Genomic DNA, 19,800 nt, shown 5'->3' on the forward strand with positions numbered 1-19,800 from the left:
TCCTCGATTTGCTTTTGTTGATGTTCATCTTATATCCTCCTTCCAAGACACTGTCCATTCCTTCAACTGCTCTTCCAAGTCCTTTGCTGTCTCTGACAGAATTACAATGTCATCGGCGAACCTCAAAGTTTTTATTCCTTCCCCATCGATTTTAATACCTACTCCAAATTTTTCTTTTGTTTCCTTTACTGCTTGCTCAATATACAGTTTGAATAACATCGGGGAGAGGATAGGCTATAACCCTGACTCACTCCCTTCCCAACCACTGCTTCCCTATCATGTCCGTCGACTCTTATAACTGCCATCAGGTTTCTGTACAAATTGTAAATAGCGTTTCGCTACCTGTATTTTACCCCTGCCACCTTTAGAATTTGAAAGAGAGTATTCTAGTCAACATTGTCAAAAGCTTTCTCTAAGTCTACAAATGCTAGAAAAGTAGGTTTGCCTTTCCTTATTCTTTCTTCTAAGATATGTCGTAAGGTCAGTATTGCCTCACGAGTTAGAACATTTCTACGGAATCCAAACTGATCTTCCCCGAGGTCGGTTTCTACTAGTTTTTCCATTCGTCTGTAAAGAATTCGTGTTAGTATTATGCAGCTGTGGCTTATTAAACTGACTGTTCGGTAATTTCATCTGTCAACATCTGCTTTCTTTGGGTTTGGAATTATTATATTATTCTTGAAGTCTGAGGGTATTTCGATTGTTTCATACATCTTGCTCACCAGATGGTAGAGTTTTGTCAGGACTGGCTCTCCCAAGGTCGTCAGTAGTTCCAATGGAATGTTGTCTACTCCGGGGACCTTGTTTCGACTCAGGTCTTTCAGTGCTCTGTCAAACTCTTCACGCAATATCATATCTCCCATTTCATCTTCATCTACATCCTCTTCCATTTCCATAATACTGTCCTCAAGTACATCGCCCTTGTATAGACCCTCTATATACTCCTTCAACCTCTCTGTTTCCCTTCTTTCCTTAGAACTGGGTTTCCATCTCAGCTCTTGATGTTCATACAAGTGGTTCTCTTATCTCCAAAGGTCTCTTTAATTTTCCTGTAGGCAGTATCTATCTTACCCCTAGTGAGATAAGCCTCTATATTCTTACATTTGTCCTCTAGCCATCCCTGCATAGCCATTTTGCACTTCCTGACGATCTCATTTTTGAGACGTTTGTATTCCTTTTTGCCTGCTTCATTTACTGCATTTTTACATTTTCTCCTTCCATCAATTAAATTCAATATTTCTTCTGTTACCCAAGGATTTCTAGCATCCCTCGTCTTTTTACCTACTTTATCCTCTGCTGCCTTCACTACTTCATCCCTCAGAGCTACCCATTCTTCTTCTACTGTGTTTCTTTCCCCCATTCCTGTCAATTGTTCCCTTATGCTCTCCTTGAAACTCTGTACAACCTCTGGTTCTTTCAGCTTATCCAGATCCCATGTCCTTAAATTCCCACCTTTTTGCAGTTTCTTCAGTTTCAATCTACAGGTCATAACCAATAGACTGTGGTCAGAGACCACATCTGCCGCTGGAAATGTTTTACAATTTAGAACCTGGTTCCTAAATCTCTGTCTTACCATTATATAATCTATCTGACACCTTTTAGTATCTACAGGGTTCTTTCATGTATACAACCATATTTCATTATTCTTAAACCAAGTGTTAGCTATGATTAAGTTGTGCTCTGTGCAAAATTCTACCAGGCGGCTTCCTCTTTCATTTCTTAGCCCCAATCCATATTCACCTACTATGTTTCCTTCCATCCCTTTTCCTACACTCGAATTCCAGTCACCCATGACTATTAAATTTTCGTCTCCCTTCACTATCTGAATGATTTCTTTTATTTCACCATACATTTCTTCAATTTCTTCGTCATATGCAGAGCCAGTTGGTATATAAACTTGTACTACTGTAGTAGGTGTGGGCTTCGTATCTATCTTGGCCACAATAATGCGTTCACTATGCTGTTTGTAGTAGCTTACCCGCATTCCTATTTTCCTATTCATTATTAAACCTACTCCTGCATTACCCCTATTTGAATTTGTGTTTATAACCCTGTAGTCACCTGACCAGACGTCTTGTGCCCCCTGCCACCGAACTTCACTAATTCCCACTATATCTAACTTTAACCTATCCATTTCCCTTTTTAAATTTTCTAACCTACCTGCCCGATAAGGGATCTGACATTCCACGCTCCGATCCGTAGAACGCCAGTTTTCTTTCTTCTGATAACGACATCCTCTTGAGTAGTCCCCGCCCGGAGATCCGAATGGGGGACTATTTTACCTCCGGAATATTTTACCCAAGAGGACGCCATCATCATTTAATCATACAGTAAAGCTGCATGCCCTCGGGAAAAATTACAGCCGTAGTTTCCCCTTGCTTTCAGCCGTTCGCAGTACCAGCACAGCAAGGCCGTTTTGGTTGTTGCTACAAGGCCAGGTCAGTCTATCATCTAGACTGTTGCCCTTGCAACTACTGAAAAGGCTGCTGCCCCTCTTCAGGAACCACTCGTTTGTCTGGCCTCTCAACAGATGCCCCTCCGTTGTGGTTGTACCTACGGTACGGCTATCTGTATCGCTGACACACGCAAGCCTCCCCACCAACGGTAAGGTCCATGGTTCATGGGGGGAAAAATGGCCACATAAACAGTGGGAAAAGAACATTCAAGACTGAGATTCATAGGAAGAATCTGAGGGAAATGTAACTCATCCATGAAAGAAGTTGCTTACAAGACACTTGTGTTCGTTCGGCCTTTTCTTGAGTCTTCACACCAGTTTAGGTCCTTACCAGGTAGGACTAATGGGTGAAATAGAGAAAAACCATCGAAGAGTGGCGCGTTTCGTCACTGGATCGTTTAGTCGGAGCATCGGCGTTACAGAGATGCTCAACGAACTCTGGTGCCAGAAGTTGCAACAGTGGCCTAGTGCAACACGGGGAGGTTCACTACCAAAATCTGGAGAGAGTACTTTCCGGGAGGAGTCAGGAAACATATTATTCCTTCCCATAAATATCTCGCGAAATGATCACAATGAGAAAATTCGAAAAATTAGAGCCAATACAGAGGCTTACCTACATTCGCTCTCCCACGCGCTATTCGCGACTGGATCAGGGAATGTGGGATCAGTTAGTGGTATCAGAAGCACCCTCCACCACATACTTTTAGGTAGCTGTCTGAATATGTTATAGATGTGCATGTATAAAAGAGGAAGAGGCAGAGAGCGAAGTACGTTGGGAAGAAGAAGAAAGAGAAAATAAAAGAAACAAGAAGGAGGAGGGAAACTATAGAAGGGCACTAAATTGGGAAGGAGGTAGAGATGTGTGTAAGGGAATCAAAAGAATTGTTGTTGGGTTACAGATCCATAAGACCTGCCTTCCCTCACTAAGGAGACACTTTTTTATTATATTCGGGAGCTAGATGGAACCACACTCTTTACGCCAAGTGTGCCAATGACATGAGAGTGTCAAGACTGCTAATCAACATTTTAAACAACCTGAAGAAGGGTGTTCAAGACTGCATCAGACAGTGGTACATCTGCTGGAAGTTAGACACTTAACTAAACTATGTTCTAGGGAAAATAATTCGCATTAAAACCGAACAAAGGGAAGATGGCCGTCGTCTCCTTTGATGAAGGACGATCGAGCGCGGCAGGAAATTGAAGGGATCGTTCGAAGAAAGTGGCGACCATCGATTTAGAAACGATTGTGTTTCCGAATGGGCCAGATTCTTTTTCCATATGTACCTCTAGAAAGAGGTGTCTGCTTAGCAGTTTGTTTTGTGTTACGTTATTTATGCTTTTATTTTTATAATTTAACCGCCGCGCGGGATTAGCGAAGCGGTCTAGGCGCTGCAATCATGGACTGTGCGGCTGGTCCCGGCGGAGCTTCGAGTCCTCCCTCGGGCATGGGTGTGTGTGCTTGTCCTTAGGATAATTTAGGTTAACTAGTGTGTAAGCTAAGGGACTCATGACCTTAGCAGTTAAGTGCCATTAGATTTCACACACATTGGAACATTTTAATTTAACCGAACATATAACACGCAGCAACTCAAAAAACGCTTTTGTGTTTGAGCACTGTATTCGGCCGACGCATTCTGTTAGTGTCCGACTGGCAACAAGTTTTGTCCACTGCCGCAAATAAAAGTACTATCTTCCTTCTATGATCATTCGTTAACTCAGCGACCAACTGTCTTTTGGTGGGAGCTTCGTAATATCGTGTCTCGACAGAGTGCCCCATTCCACTGCATAATCACTACCTTCGCCTAACATCAACGGCCTCATCTGCTCGTCAGTTACTGAACTGTTTTCTTGAAGTGTAGGTACCCATTTAGCCAATCACGTGGTAATAATTACGACAAATGAACAGCCGAGGAACACTATATTGTAACCCCGGTAACAACCTATGACTTTTGTAAATATTCCGTTTTACAGACTACTGTGAAAAACCCAATTTGCAGGTTTTGATGTTCCACTAACTTAGAACTAACCGAAATGAGATATAATAAACACCTTTCCGAAGCCTGAAGGTGCTTTTGTACTTTATGTAAGTCTGCAGGCTTTCGTGGCCGTGTTTGGTGTAAGCTACCCCTCCTCCCTCCCATTAAAAGGCGTAATTGTACAGTAGTCCCCATTTTAGAAGTTGGTTAGTTTTATTAGTCAGGTAGCTCTCTTTTAAACTATTAATTGTAATATTTTTCTTCCGCTTGCAGTTAGCGTTAGAAAACCATGGGTGACTTTGTAAGCACTGAATACACAAAACTTATGTTCTCGTCGTGTAGCGTGGGGTATTCGGCCTTTGGTCTCAACGAAAAAAATGGCTCTGAGCACTATGGGACTTAACATCTTAGGTCATCAGTCCCCTAGAACTTAGAACTACTTAAACCTAACTAACCTAAGGACATCACACACATCCATGCCGGCAGGATTCGAACCTGCGACCGTAGCAGTCCGGCGGTTCCGGACTGCAGCGCGTAGAAACGCACGGCCACCGCGACCGGCGGTCTCAACGTCGAGTGGACCATAGAAGTCGCAGTGAGAGGGAGGAATAGGGAAATTAGTCTGGGTTAAAATATTTGCTGTTTCTGGAAGGCTAGTGAACAAGATTCATTGTTCCCCTATGCTGATATACCGAGAAAGACACATCCCTACTTCCCCGTAATAAAAATACCTCCGCGAGAGAAGAGCCTCGTGGAGGGCAAATTTTACAGACGGACCACTCATTTACAGAGTAGTCATGCTGGAAACGACATACGGCTTTTCCTCAGACTATCAGTCGGAGGTTCGAATTTTCTATACGTTGACACGAATCATCTGTATTATCAGACTGAATGAATGATCAATGCTCACATAGGTTCGATGATTTCTTCTGGGTGTGACACCACGTTCAGTTGCAGTGCAGCGTTCCGACCGGGCAGTAGTGACCGAAACACAAGTATTTTACACCATAATGTCGTCGTCCATCCAGAATTTAGTGAAAATTGGTTCTAATCGTATAAGCCTCCATGTAAATTATCCAGATGGAATGTAGCTTAGCAACACGCAGGCACTGTTATCGCCAACTTCTCTTCAGTATATTGGATGTGAAAAAAAAAAAACACATTTCTTACAGGAGGTAGCACTGATCGAAACTAGAAGAAAATTTCCTATAATCAAATGTCGCAAATCAGTGTCTGTTGAGATATCGGCCAACCCGTCCTCCCTTTCCCATCTGTGTGTTACATAGAAGTACGCACTACAGCTAGTGCTGCCGTGGTTACCACGCTTGCTCAAAAATGGTTCGAATGGCTCTGAGCACTATGGGACTCAACTGCTGTGGTCATCAGTCCCCTAGAACTTAGGACTACTTAAACCTAACTAAGCTAAGGACATCACACACATCTATGCCCGAGGCAGGATTCGAACCTGCGACCGTAGCAGTCGCACCGTTCCGGACTGCGAGCCTAGAACCGCGAACCACCGCGGCCGGCACCACGCTTGCTGAGGCATCCTTCAGCCCTCCTTTACAGTGAATCGCTCACTGTTTCGAATACATCTGGTTCTTTTTCGATTGTGTCACATGCATAGGTCACAAGCTCCCGTGATGTCTGCACATTGTCAATAGATCGGTAGTACACCAGTACCTTTAAATATCACTGTTGCCCGATAGACAACGGATTCAGGTCCGTTGAAATTGGAGGCCATGCTGCTGGACCATCACGTCCAATTCATTGCCAATGAAACGCTACGGTGAAGTCTGTCGAATGATCGTTAGAAACTATTGTGGTATCACAACAGTCGTTGTCTTACCACACGGGTAACGTGCTCCAATAGCGTCGGTAACTCATCACACAGAAATAGGTGATAGCACCATTTCATCTCTTTGGTCGTATGGCGTTATAAGTCTGTTGCTGACAATTCCAGCCCATACACTGATACCGAAGCGATCCTGGTGCCTCACATCCATGATTTCTCGAGGATTTCCATCCGACCACACGAGTGTCTTTTGGTAATTCAATGTACCGTCACTTGTAAAGGGCTTCAACACCGAATACTACACATTATTCGTCACAATCAAAACGACTCATATCCGAACAGGTATTGGTTTCCTAATATATAACGTACAGAAAATTATTTCTGTAGGCGATCATTCTAACGTCACTAGGAATGCGTGACGTGCTGTAATTTCTGCAGGTGGTGTCCGACACTCACTTCAGAGTGCACTCAAAACAGGAACATGGAACCTGAATGTAGTGAGCATATTAAAATACTTTTAACTGTATTAACGCACTTTACTACTGACGACAGTAGCGTGGGATACTTTTTATAATTTTTTTACTAACAAAAACCTCCAGAATGAATCAGATCATTTCATGTTGCCTGATGGAAACTGCTACAGAATGAAGCTTTCTGTCATGAGCAGTTATTGCAGGTTCAAAAGCTTGACTTATTTCGAGTAGCTTCTGAGCAGATGAAAGCAAGCAGGCTAGAAACACTTCAGATATTTCCTGAAACTTCCAGTGTGCGCTCTGAAAGTGTATGAAAAGCGAGACAGCTGCCTGGCATTTACAGAAAGAATATTCTGCACTAGTAAAATGTTCGAAAGTATTACTTTATAGTTACTGACGATTTTTCTCGTTATTTAATGTGCTTCACTGAGCCCATATTTCCAAAAATAGTAGGTATTAAAATCCATGGAGAAGAAATAAAAACTTTGAGGTTCGCCAATGACATTGTAATTCTGTCAGAGACAGCAAGAACTTGGAAGAGCAGTTAAACGGAATGGACAGTGTCTTAAAAGGAGGATATAAGATGAACAACAACAAAATCAAAACGAGGATAATGGAATCTAGTCGAATTAAGTCGGATGATGCTGAGGGAATCATATTAGGAAATGAGCACTTGAAGTGGTAAAGGACTTTTGCTATTTGGGGAGCAAAATAACTGATGCTAGTCGAACTAGAAAGGATATAAAATGTAGACTGGCTATTGCAAGAACAGCGTTCCTGAAGAAGAGAAATTTGTTAACATCGAATATACATTTAAGTATCAGGAAGTCGTTCCTGAAAGTATTTGTATGGAGTGCAGCCATGCATGGAAGTGAAACATGGACGATAAATAGTTTGGACAAGAAGAGAATAGAAGCTTTCGAAATGTGGTGCTACAGAAGAATGCTGAAGATGAGATGGGTTGATCACATAACTAATGAGGAAGTATTGAATAGAACTGGGGAGAAGAGAAATTTGTGGCACAAAGAAGAAGGGATCGGTTGGTAGGACATGTTCTGAGGCATCAAGTGATCACCAGTTTAGTAGTGGAGGGCAGCGTGGAGGGTAAAAATCGTAGAGGGAGACCAAAAGATGAAAACACTAAGCAGATTCAGAAGGATGTATGTCGCAGTAGATACTGGGAGATGAAGAGGCTTGCACAGGATAGAGCAGCATGGAGAACTGCATCAAAACAGTCTCTGGACTGAAGACCACAACAACAACAACGTTGCCATTTCAAAAGTCACAAATTTCGTTGGCACTTCTTGCATGGATCGACTGAATAAGCGGGAAAATAAGATTTTCATTTTTTCGTTGTCGCTTCAAAATGATTATTAGACGTCACTGACAACTTCCAAATTCTAACTAAGCAAGCGCGTTCCGGTGCCAATATGTTCGTGACAGATTCGATCACCTATCCAAATACGCTGTGACATGATGAAGTGTGTTACACGTTTCATTCCAAGCTAACACCATAGTTCAACAACAGTGGCAAATTTTCAGAAGAGAGTAAAATGGCTCTGAGCACTATGGGACTTAAAATCTGTGGTCATGAGTCCCCTAGAACTTAGAACTACTTAGACCTAACGACATCACACACATCCATGCCCGAGACAGGCTTCGAACCTGCGACCGTAGCAGTCACACTGTTCCGGACTGCGCGCCTAGAACCGCGAGACCACCGCGGCCGGCGTGAGAGTAATAGTTCACGGTATCCTGCAGAGACAGTTCCGCTACGGTACGGGTAACGTATAGATCACAGTGTGATGAAACGGAGGGGTAACTGGAGACGTCCACCGAAGTTGAAGTACGGCGAACAGTACGATTCGTGTGGTCAAAATATCTAAATTGCACAGAGATTCACCGTGAAATTCTGGCGTTGTATGGGCCAACTGCAATGAGCGGTAGATCCATAGTGAAATGATGCCAGCAATTTGACTAAGGCTGCACAGACGTGGGTGATAGTGATCGTAAAGGAAGGACATCGATGTTGACCAAATACGACAACGCGCGGGTAGTCGAGGAACTGACCACCGCGTACACTCCTCGCAGGCGCGCTTCTCAATAGCCAACGTTCATTCCATCGTCCGGAATCGTCGCCAGTATCTGGGAATTGTGCTCACATTGCACCCACGATCTTATACCAGGCAGTTTCAGTCCTTTCGCCACTTTGAAAAAGCATGTGATGGGAAAGTGATTTTACAAGATGAGGAAGTCCACATAGCGGTTCTCGAATAGTTCCGTGGCCAAGGAGGGGATTTCTATCGTCGAAAAATTGAACGACTGCTAGAAATATCTGTGTCATTTTGACGTGCTGTCAGTGTTCAATAGAAGGTACTTGGCCTGCCATAATAAAGTGTAGCTTACTTTTTGAAGTCCCATCGTATATCCAAAATCATCTTCCCATGTAAATGATACACCAAAATATATGAACAGTAAGTCCACTCTCTTTCTCTTGACGCTTTTCTTATTCCTGCGTCTCTTTTTTTTTCCTTTAAAATTCAATTATTAATTGTGCTCATAATTACGACTATTCTTTCTGTAAAGATGTTCTTCTATATAATTTTATTTTCCATCATCATCCATGCGCCGTTCGCTGTTGCCCTGAGGCCGCCATCAGACTATTCCATGCTCTACAGTTTTCAGTTATTCTGACATATGTTGTTCCTGCATGCATTCAAACGTCACTTAACCACCTCCGATTAGGTCGTCGTCTCTACATCGTCTTACCTCATGGAATCCATCCAGTAACTACCTTAGTCCACCTACTGATCTTTCACCTGGATTACGTGTTGTGTCCATCTTAACTACATTTTGGTTACATTCATAATTATATTATCTATTAATAGTATGTCACCTTTTCTGTTAGTTTGTTTTCTTGTCTCTCCAAATAATGTCCGACGTACGTCACTTCGTTTCCCGCTTAATGACCATTAGATATGAAAGTTCTCATATTACAGTTTGGAACATGGCTGTTATTCAGCAGCCGTATAGGCTACTAGTTTCAGCATACGACTAAACGGCCAACTGATTGCACATAAACGATGGGTACATTGACCTAGGTTTCGACAGCTACTAGAGGTGTCTTCATCAGAATGAAATGTTGCTGAATTGTAAAATTATATTGCTAAAAGGCAATAGCCAGAATTTGGACCAGTTACGATCATGTTAAAAGTAAAATATAACGTTCTGACCTTTGCAACGTGTGCCCAGTTGGGAAAAACATCAGACTAATTTAGCAACACTTCATTCTCAAGGAAATCTAGGTCAATGTACCTACCGTCTATGTGCAACCGGTTGGGTGTTTAATCCTATGTTGAAAGCCTCATATTGAACGTTTCAAAGTTCATGACACGGTGCGAACAGTAACAATTGCTAATGCACACAGTTCGTAATGTTTGTGCTACCGACAGCTTAGGTTTCAGAAGTCTAGTTTGCCGAAAGCTTCCCAGGATTTCTAGACTCATCTGGTTATCCCTTTTATGTATATGTAAACACTGTCTTCAGCTACCCTCAGCACAATTGTTCATTAATTTATTCCGCTGCTTGACAATTTGTACATTTTTTCGTTTTAATCTGTCGATGCAATACTTATTCTTTTCAAATTAATTTCAAGACTACACCCAAAAATTTACTGTTGAAGTTTATTTTATGACACGATGTTTATCAACACCTACACTTAGATCTTTATCGAGTGCCACAATCCAAACCATGATATTTTATTTTTATGGCTATGTTTTTCTCAACTCTTGGAGGCTCAGGCCAAAACAACAATAAAAACTGACCTGTTTGAGAAAGGTAACAAGTGATAACTCTTCAATGGCAATTATGTCACAGTGCAGTGCAATGGGTAAGCTCTTTGCTCGTCCTTGCTTGTATAGTGCTTGTTCTCAGAAAATATTAAGAATTACAGACAGAACTGACGAAGGCTAAAGCAAATTGCTTTGTAATTTGACAGATGCCATTAATAATACACGGAACGCAAAGAAAAAAAAATGGAGGTATAATGAATCATATGAATCCAGACAACTTCGAGCAAGAGAAAAGGATTGTAAAATGGTGTTTTCCTTCTGAAAGCCGAAACGCCAATGTGGTAAAACTATGTGTAATAATAAAGCTGTCCGCAATATTGTAAGTACTTAAGGCTACTAAAGTACTGTCACAACAGGAAAATCTGTTCAGGAATGATTGCCGGGTTGGTCCTAAGATTTCCATTATCTGGTTGACATTTTCGGAAGCTCGAGATCTTCCAGCATCTCCTCGGTTCACAAACATTCCAAATTACTACAGGCAGCTTATTCACGTCAAATCGCGTGGTCTTGGTGGCCAGCCAACAGTACCTCCTATGTCACTCCACCACTCACAATGGAGTACCCAGATGGTCTCAGAGTTACCAGAGTAATAATTAGCTGTCATTTGTCTGAACCGCAGTTAAATATACCTGTACTTCTGGCAGTCCTAACAACAAAATAGTACGCCCATTATGACAAAATTAGACATTTCTCTCCTACATTTTTTCATACAAAGTAGTTGGATTTGTGTACTATATCATCACTCTACGTTTGTAAAATATTGTGGCATACAAGGTCTTCGTGGTAGTCTTCAACGTCCATACGAAATAACTACTGAATTGCCATAGTGCGTAATTCCTACTGATATTCAAACAACAGGAGTCAATATGCGATACGAATACGCAAAAACATTAATTGTCGTTAGTAAAGGTTCTTTTTTCTATAAACTTTTTGTTTCAACAATATAAATTTAAGTTTTCAAAAAAATAGAAATTTTAACAATTATTGAGAGATCCGCCAATGGTGATGTGCTTTGTTACTGAGATAAAGTATTGCTTGACTAAGTAAAGTGCGGTGGTTGAGAACGTAGATAGGATGTGTCTCTTACAACGGAACACTGCGCTGCAGACGGGTAAAGAAAGGCAAACGAATAATGCAAGTTGTTGCTGTTTATGCAAAACTATCCTGCCTGCGGTAAAAAATAGACGTGGTTTAATATTTTACTTACAGTATTCGCTGTCGGTAGGGCCCCGTAAGATATAGTGGTGTCTGCAGTAACAAACAACTCACGATAAATGTGGCTAAATGCAAAAAGTGTACATAAATGATGATCATATTCCATTGTTTATGAAGACAGTGACACAATTCAAACTTCGAGGAATAAGCAAACAAAAGCAACAAAGAGAATATGTTACGTGCATTTACACTGGGTGCCTGGGCATAGATTACCGGCAGCAATTGTGTACTATGCTCCAAAAAGGAGAAGAGTTGGAAGCCCAAAAAGGGATGGCCAACGGAACAGGCTTTGACCTCCCCTAGTTCTCGGAGAGAAGAAGATGGATAATGGTGCGAGTTAATACGAAGTGTAAAAAAATATCGGTTTTATGATACACAAGTGGCAGATCTCAGTTGCTGAGGAGACTGTTTATCAAGATATCACTTACTGAATATCGTTGCTGCTTTTTGGTCCCCGACGAGTTCATTTTTCTTGATGAGATAAACGAGTCTTAAGTTGGACTGCTATGTGAGACATAACCATTACGAGAAGTTCACGAAAAGAAATAAGCCAATGGTCTCTTAATGCAAAACTAACGAAATAAAATAATCTTTGAATACGGCGTTACAGGTTCTACCACGATTATGCTGCTTCCAACGTATCTTTCTCTACAAAGTCTGTAACAAAAAGAGTAAATATCCCTTTTTTTTTTTTGCTGTCCCAATAGCGAATGGGAAGAAAGAAGGAACCGGCATCCTGGTAATATGCTGTGAACGCCATGCGGTATTTTTTTCTATGGATGACAGTAATTAGTTGTCTTTGTTTTCTTTCCTTCTTAAGCGTGCTTTTTTTCAGGTTTTCTTTATTTCAAAAATGAATACCAATTTGAAATTAAAGGAATGAGATAATTAGTTTATCACTGCGGGAAAAAACTATAACAGACCATAAATGTCAACGCGAAAGGCGGCTGATTGCGCACAGTGGGCATTCAAGCCGAGTCTAAGCCCTTCATATTCGAGTTAGACATAGTTGCAAACGCTAGTAAACTGCAGAGCGTTATTGACTTAGCTGGCAAATAATTTACTGTCAATAGTTCCCAAGTACAACAATGCATTTTATTATATATCGTAGTATCTGTATTTACATGACTTCCTGAAAGCTGGAAATTAAATTACGGATTGGGCATTACTTTTCCCACTTATTCTACATGTTGCGGCACAGGTAAAGAAGCTTGGATGAAACTGTTCGAAGCCTACTTGGAAGAGAGGGTAAGTTAACACTGATCAACAATTGTGAGTGGTACGATAGCAATAGAAACAGAAGTTAGGAGTCAGCTGCAATGACAGGCAAAATAAAAATGATTAAGGTATGTTCTGAATTAACTGAGTCATAGTAAAAAAAAAAGATGGATATATAAATTAACCATCACATTAACGCAGTTCGCTCAAGTAAGCTCTATATACTTTTGGAAAACCAAAAATTACGGAATTGCGAATTTTGTGTGGTTTGTTTCCTACAGATGATGTTGTACTTGCAGTTGTTGTTGTTGTGATTTTCAGTGCGAAGACTGGTGTGATGCAGCTCTCTAGGCTAGTACATCCTATGTAAGTCTCTTCAAGTCTCCACATCGATATCAACCTGCTTACTTTATTCCAGCCTTGGTCCCCCACTACAGGTTCATCTCCCAAACTTCCTATTACTACTACTAAATTGACAAATGCTTGATGTCTCAGGACGTGTCCTGACAAACGATCTCAGCATTTACTCAAGTTACGCCATCGATTTATTCTCCCTCCCAGTTCGATTCAGTTATTCGTCAGTCATTCGATTTACTCGTTTACTCTTCAACAAATACCGTAGCACCATATTTCAAAAGTGTCTATTGTGTTCTTGTCTGAATTGTTCATCACACGCATCTCAGTTCCTTACAAGGCTACACTCGAGACAAATACCTTCAGAAAACAATTCCTTCCATCTCAATTTATATTCCATGTTAACAACTTTTAAGAAAATTGCTTTTGTCTAAATAGGTAAATAACGATTCAACACACAGGTAATACCAGTATAAACAAACACGTAACTGTGAAAGCAATACATTTCTGGAAAATTCTGGTGACAAACTAATGCCAAAAACTATTAAGGAACACAGTTTTCTTCTACAAATTATTCTTCTTCTTTACGAATGTGTATTCATTTTTCCAGTAATGGTATCATATTAAACTACAGTCAGTCCCATTTTTATAGTGATGAAACGGTAAACCAGAGGTGAGGTTGTGGCTCCGTCAATGAAGTCGAACATTCTACAATGACGGTATCAAGAAACTGATGCCTCGTTGCGTGACATGTGTTCATCGCCAGGGTGACTATGTTGAGAAATAAATACGTAGACATGAAGAATACAAATGAAGCATGTTAATAACGTTTTGTTTTTTTAAGAGTATTCACATGAAAAATTCGGAGGCATTACTTTTCAACACGCCCTCGTAATCTTGACTGCAGTACTTTCTACCATCGACAAATGCCAGTGAATTTCGGTAGCTTGACGAGAACGAAGAAAACGAATGAAAAATAAACGGATTATCAAAGAAAAATTATTTTTCCTACAGCTAATAGCCAAAATGGAGTGCAGACCGAGGTAAGAATATTTATTAATCTTTCAGGAAGCTAGTAGCTATGTCTGGAATAAGTAGATGACTTGTGGCGCAGTGACAACATGGAATGCTTCACTCTCTCCACCTCTATTCAAGCAAAATGCATACGTTATGCGAATGAGTTTCTTTCTTGCTAGCCAAATGTACTAAAAAGTGGAGAGAAACACTGCAATACAGATAAAGGGGCATTAGTGTCCAAATACGAGGCTGGCCCTGACCGTTATTCGGACACCCGTGGCCGCAGATCGTCTCATTGCAGTCAGCTCGAGCTGCCAAAGCTCGAGCTGCAGTTACACTATTCGCATTGTCGAATGCTTTCCAATATGGTGCGACAGAAGTGGGAAATTTGTGCATTTTACGATGAATAGCTCCATATGGAAGAGCTAATTTGGGTTCGTCAGGTGATAAAACTGCACTGGCGAAGTGTGGGATTTATGAGGGCCACATGTAGCAAGAAAACCATGTATGCAAATGGTAGAGGTTTCATGCAGGCATAAGTATTGCACCCTCTAAGCAATGTTGACGTTACATACGCAGAAATTACCTCACGAATTGTGAGCAACCAATTACAATGTTGTTCTTTATGTGAGATACGACCATTATCAAAAAACCGTCTTAATACTCCAAACTATTACAAGAAGTATATAATTTCATCTTCCAACGTCTCTGATACGCTAGAAAATTCGCCACTTATTCTTGCACTTGGCACCAATAATCAAATTCGATAAACACGAACCGCAGGCGGGAATTTTGATTTTAGGAAATAAAAAGCTCGTGTAACTGTTAAAACAGTGAGATGACCAAAGTAAGAGTTTTAACGTGTTTAAAGCCACGGTAAACAAGACGTCAGCACAGGGAAACATATGAAGCGGATTAGAGCATGGTAGGTAAACGCTACCAGCAGGAAACAAATGACATCGTCATGTGATACAAATTTAATAAAAAATAAATAAAATTAAAAAAAACAGTGAAGGTAGCACATAAGGTGCTAAGCACGTGTGGTAAATGAAAAGTGAATGATTCTTGTCTCTCACAATCCGGCAGTTTTCTTTATTGGCACAAATTATATCCTCAACTGTATCACTGTTTCTCGCATTTAATTTTTTTCATAACGTTTCTCCACATTCATACCGAATTGCGTGCAACACTGAAAAAAAATTAGAGAACTATGTCGAAGATCCACTGTATGAACTACAAATAAATGTTTCACTTCGGTGCTGACATATTTTCAATATTTTTACAGTTTTCAGGAATCACGCATGGAGATTGTATTAGAACAAATAAGCCCTCGGTCATAAATATTAAGTCTAAATTGACCAGGTTTCGACGCTACTATGAGTGTCGTCTTCAGAATTAAAGTAACTGTTCTAAAACATAATAGGTATATAAGACATTAATAAACTAAAGTGTGTACTGACTGGGAAGTGATGCAGTACTTACAAGTCACATTCTAAAAAAAAAATCTAAGCCGGAAAGGCGACGTCATGAAAAGTTGTAAATAAGATGGCGAGTCGCTAAGGGCTGCTCGTACCTGAGTGAACACGAGTTGCAACAAAACTCATTGTCATAAACCGGTCGTGGGGCATTCAAAAATAAGCTTGCAGGTTTCGATCAGAACGCAGTCATGACGGTTATCCGGATGCTATCTACATTTTAGAAAGTTGATACACCACTGATAATTTGGCAAGAAATAGTGAGTGAAGAGTTGAGTTGATGCAGGTATGAAATTCAATGTTGACGATCCAATGCAGGGGGAAAATTGTCTCAGATATTGCACGAGGAATGAGCATTACGTTGGCACTCCCCAAAAATGTTGTCACTTCCATTGTTGCATTGCCGTAGGAAAATAATGAATAGCTAATAGATCAGATCTTAGAAAGTCTCGAGGCACGTCACGGTCGCAAAATGGTCGTGACAGTCGCTCCGAAGGCACCTGCATTTCACACGGTGGCTGAAGGAACTTTCACCTTAGGTGTAACTAGTCAGTGCGGAAGGTGAGGGATGCCAGAAGAGCTCGTCGGCAGCGGCACTTTTGAAATCGGCGCGCGGAGGCGGCCGGCCGGAGCACGTGGCAGTGCGGCTCGGCGGCGGGGGGCGGGGGGCGGAGGGCGGAGGGCGGAGGGCGGTACTCACCGGACGGCGTCTGGTGGTGCATCAGCGGCAGGGGGTGCTGCGACGGCGACTCTCCGCGGCGTCCTCCGGGCGGCGGCGGCGAACACGACGAGTCGCAGCTGCCGTCGGCCAGGTGGCGCGGAGGCACCGCCGCCACGGGACGCAAGTGTTCCTCTCCGGGCACCACGATGGCGGCGGCGGCGCCCATTTCGGCGGGGGGCACGGTGCCCGCGGCGAGCGGCGGGGGCGGCGGCGGGGGCGGCGGCGACGGCGACGGCGGCTTCTTGAGGCCCATGGCCTCGTCCTGCGCCTGGGCGCGCCGCAGCGCCGTCTGCATCGCCATGACGCGCTGGCGCTCGGCCGTCAGCAGGCACTTGTCGCACGTGTGGTAGCGGTACTTGCAGTAGCGCTTGTGGCCCTTCAGCGGGATCTTGTAGCCGTGGTTCCGGCAGCGCGCGCAGTTGGGCGGCGTGCGCTGGCTCGTGGTCGTGGTGGCAACCGACGACGCCGACGCCATGGGCACCGTTGCTGCTGCTGCTGCTGCACGCTGCGCCGGCGACTGCACTGGCGCGCCAGAGCGCCTCTGCGAGCGCCTCCTTGAGCCCCGGCGCTGGCGGTGGGGGCAGCCGCCGGCCGGGAGGAGGAGCGCGGTCTGGCCGCGCCACGCGGAGGGGGGACTTTTACGACTCGCAGTCTCATTCGAACTTTACGTCATAAACTGCACCGTCTTATCGCTCGACGCGGACGCCGCTGCAGCTATAACTCTGCTTTGATTGTTCGACCTGTTCCTCTCTTCTATAACATTGTTTAATGAACAAGTACAAAAAAAAAATAAGAAATAAAAATACGCGCGTGTGTTGTCCTCGCGCGTGCTTGCTTGCATGCTCCGTGTGCCCCTCTTGCCCCCGTGGCGTCCCCGCGCCGTGACCGAACCTTTTTAAGCCGCTGCAGTTTGCCATTATTCGCACTCTCCGGTGCGGTATTATTTTTCAGCCCGGCGCAGCCAACCTGGCTGATGTGCACCGGTCGTAAAACGTTCGCGACGCGCTGGCCGGTCCAATGAAATTTTGTAGTCTCCCCCTCCAGACCCCCATTTTATGCCCGTCCCCACCACCTGTCCCCCTGGCGCGCTTCTCTCCCTCTCTCTCTCTCTCCGCCGCGTTCCTTCGCTCTCCTTTCGCGGCGTCCGCCGCCAGTGACCCGCAGCCACGATGCACCGGCTGCCGCCCCCGGTATTAGGGCAGTCGCGGCCGCCCTCGGCTGCAGCTGGCAGAGCGGCGCGTCTTTATTTTTGGACCGTTTCGCGAATCTAAGCAGCGCGGCGCCCATGTCCGTGCTGGCGGCGGATGCGCTGGCCAGTACAAAATAGCCGCGGCCGCACGTGCCACATTGTATCTGAATCCGGCGACGCGGCGGCCGCCGGGGCTGCGATCCGTCGCCAGAGCTCTCGCCACACCCCTGGCCGCAGGCCAATTGCCACAGATCCACTGCACGGCGCCATCACTCTACTGTTCCCATGTCGCGTCCACACGTGCCACTGACCCGCTGACGTATCACAACATATCGCCTACTTCTTAAATTCCCTACCTGTAGAATCGTCGTTAGTAATTTTCATCCTCCACATACACCTGTCATCTGCAAGTCGCTCCGATTGGATCACAGCCAAGCAGTCTTCGTGTCTAGGGAAGTCGACAGCACAGCGCAGTGTTTGGCTGTGTAGCAAGAGAAAGAGAGTTGAAGTTACAATTTTCTGGTTTGTTAGGACGCCTCATATTACTCCAAACAGTCGATGTTCCTACTTCTCTGCTGGGATCTTCTTCAGTGTCCCCTGAAGATTGGGCTCAAGGTCCTGAAGATCCCAGCAGAGAGGTTGAAAAGTCGGTTGTTGAAGAAATATGACTCGGCCTAACAGCCCAGAAGACTTCATCTTCAATGACAACGGCCACGAAAACCTGAAGACTTACAAGAAAGAGAGCTACTCGGACCTCCTTCTTCAGCCTCTAGTTATTCACTAGAGGGCATATGCCTCTTCCGAAAATTTCCGGGTCCATGTTTGCTGGGCGGTCTGGATCCCGTTTTCTCCCGCATGTCCTCGGATGTCCTCTCTCCATGTCCTGAGACTTTGACTATCTCTGTTGATCCATAGTGATTACGGGACAACGAAATTGGTTCAAATGGCTCTGAGCACTATGAGACTTAACATCTGAGGTCATCAGTCCCCTAGAACTAAGAACTATTTAAACCTAACTAACCTAAGGACGTCACACACATCCATGCTCAAGGCAGGATGCGAACCTGCGAACGTAGCGGTCGCGCGGTTCCAGACTGAAGCGCTTAGAACCGCTCGGCCACTCCTGGCGGCACCAGGCAGCAGCCGCTCAGATACTTACCAAAAAGAATCACCAAGCTGCCGTATGTTTTCGAAAGTTATGGTTTTATTTACACGACTAGTTTCAGCATCTCATTTACACTATCTTCAGATCCCAATGCACTCCATATATAGAGAACCAGATATATCGATGCATGCATAACTGGAACCGTCAATATCTAGATCCCGTGAATTTTTTGGTGGAGTGTGTGCTTCGTTGTCAAGTTTACGAAGTACACACTCCACTAATAATTCATGGAATCCACGCATTGGTGGCTCCAGTTATGCATGCATTAACGTATCTGATTCTCTATACATGGACGGCGTAGAGGCCTGAAGATAGCATTAATAAGATGCCGAAACTGGTCGTCTAAATAAAATAATAAATTCTGGAAACATATGGCAGTATGGAGATATTTCTTTGTTAAATCTGACTACGTCGTACGCCACTCCATCAGCATGCCGCTCGAGGTAGCCGCGCGGTCTGAGGCGCCTGGTTATGGTCCGCGTGGCTCCCCCCGACGGATGTTCGAGTCCTCCCTCGGGCATGGGTGTGTGTGTTGTCCTTAGCGTAAATTAGTTTAAGTTAGCTTCAGTAGTGCCTAAGCTTAGGGGCCGATGACCTCAGCAGTTTGCTCCCATAAGACCTTACCACAAATTTCCGATTAATTTTCCATCAGCGTTTTAGTCCTCTTGAACTTGTCCTGCCCAGCACCGCCTCATCACCTCACAGACACCCGTTCTTCTCGTTATCTCTTTGTTTCTGATTCTATCTCTCAACCTCACTCCTAGCAGTGTCCCCTCTGACAGACCCGGAGCCGATTGCCGCTGCTTGTTGTGTCATTGTGTGTTGTTACTGGGAGGATACCTGTGTAACAAACCTTTCTTTCTAGGTTTATAAAGACAGTCACTTAATACGTAACC

General features: G+C 43.6%; 1 protein-coding gene across 4 annotated transcripts in view; it reads right to left on the bottom strand.

The window, feature by feature from the left end:
• Positions 1 to 17,404, bottom strand: part of LOC126349000 (doublesex and mab-3 related transcription factor 3-like) — a 739,204-nt gene extending 721,800 nt beyond the window's left edge. The window contains exon 1 of one of the 4 annotated variants that reach the window (XR_007565177.1): positions 16,530 to 17,154. Coding sequence is in view for 2 of the 4 variants with exons in the window: in XM_050002402.1 (XP_049858359.1) it covers positions 16,530 to 17,025 (496 nt within the window). In the remaining 2 variants the exon portion in view is untranslated. Of the gene's footprint in view, positions 1 to 16,529 lie in introns of all 4 variants that reach the window. The other 3 variants (XR_007565178.1, XM_050002402.1, XM_050002401.1) reach the window with 3 other exon arrangements.
• Between the last annotated feature and the right edge of the window lie 2,396 nt (positions 17,405 to 19,800).

This window comes from Schistocerca gregaria, chromosome 1, assembly GCF_023897955.1.
Source record: "Schistocerca gregaria isolate iqSchGreg1 chromosome 1, iqSchGreg1.2, whole genome shotgun sequence".
Taxonomy (NCBI): Eukaryota; Metazoa; Arthropoda; class Insecta; order Orthoptera; family Acrididae; genus Schistocerca; species Schistocerca gregaria.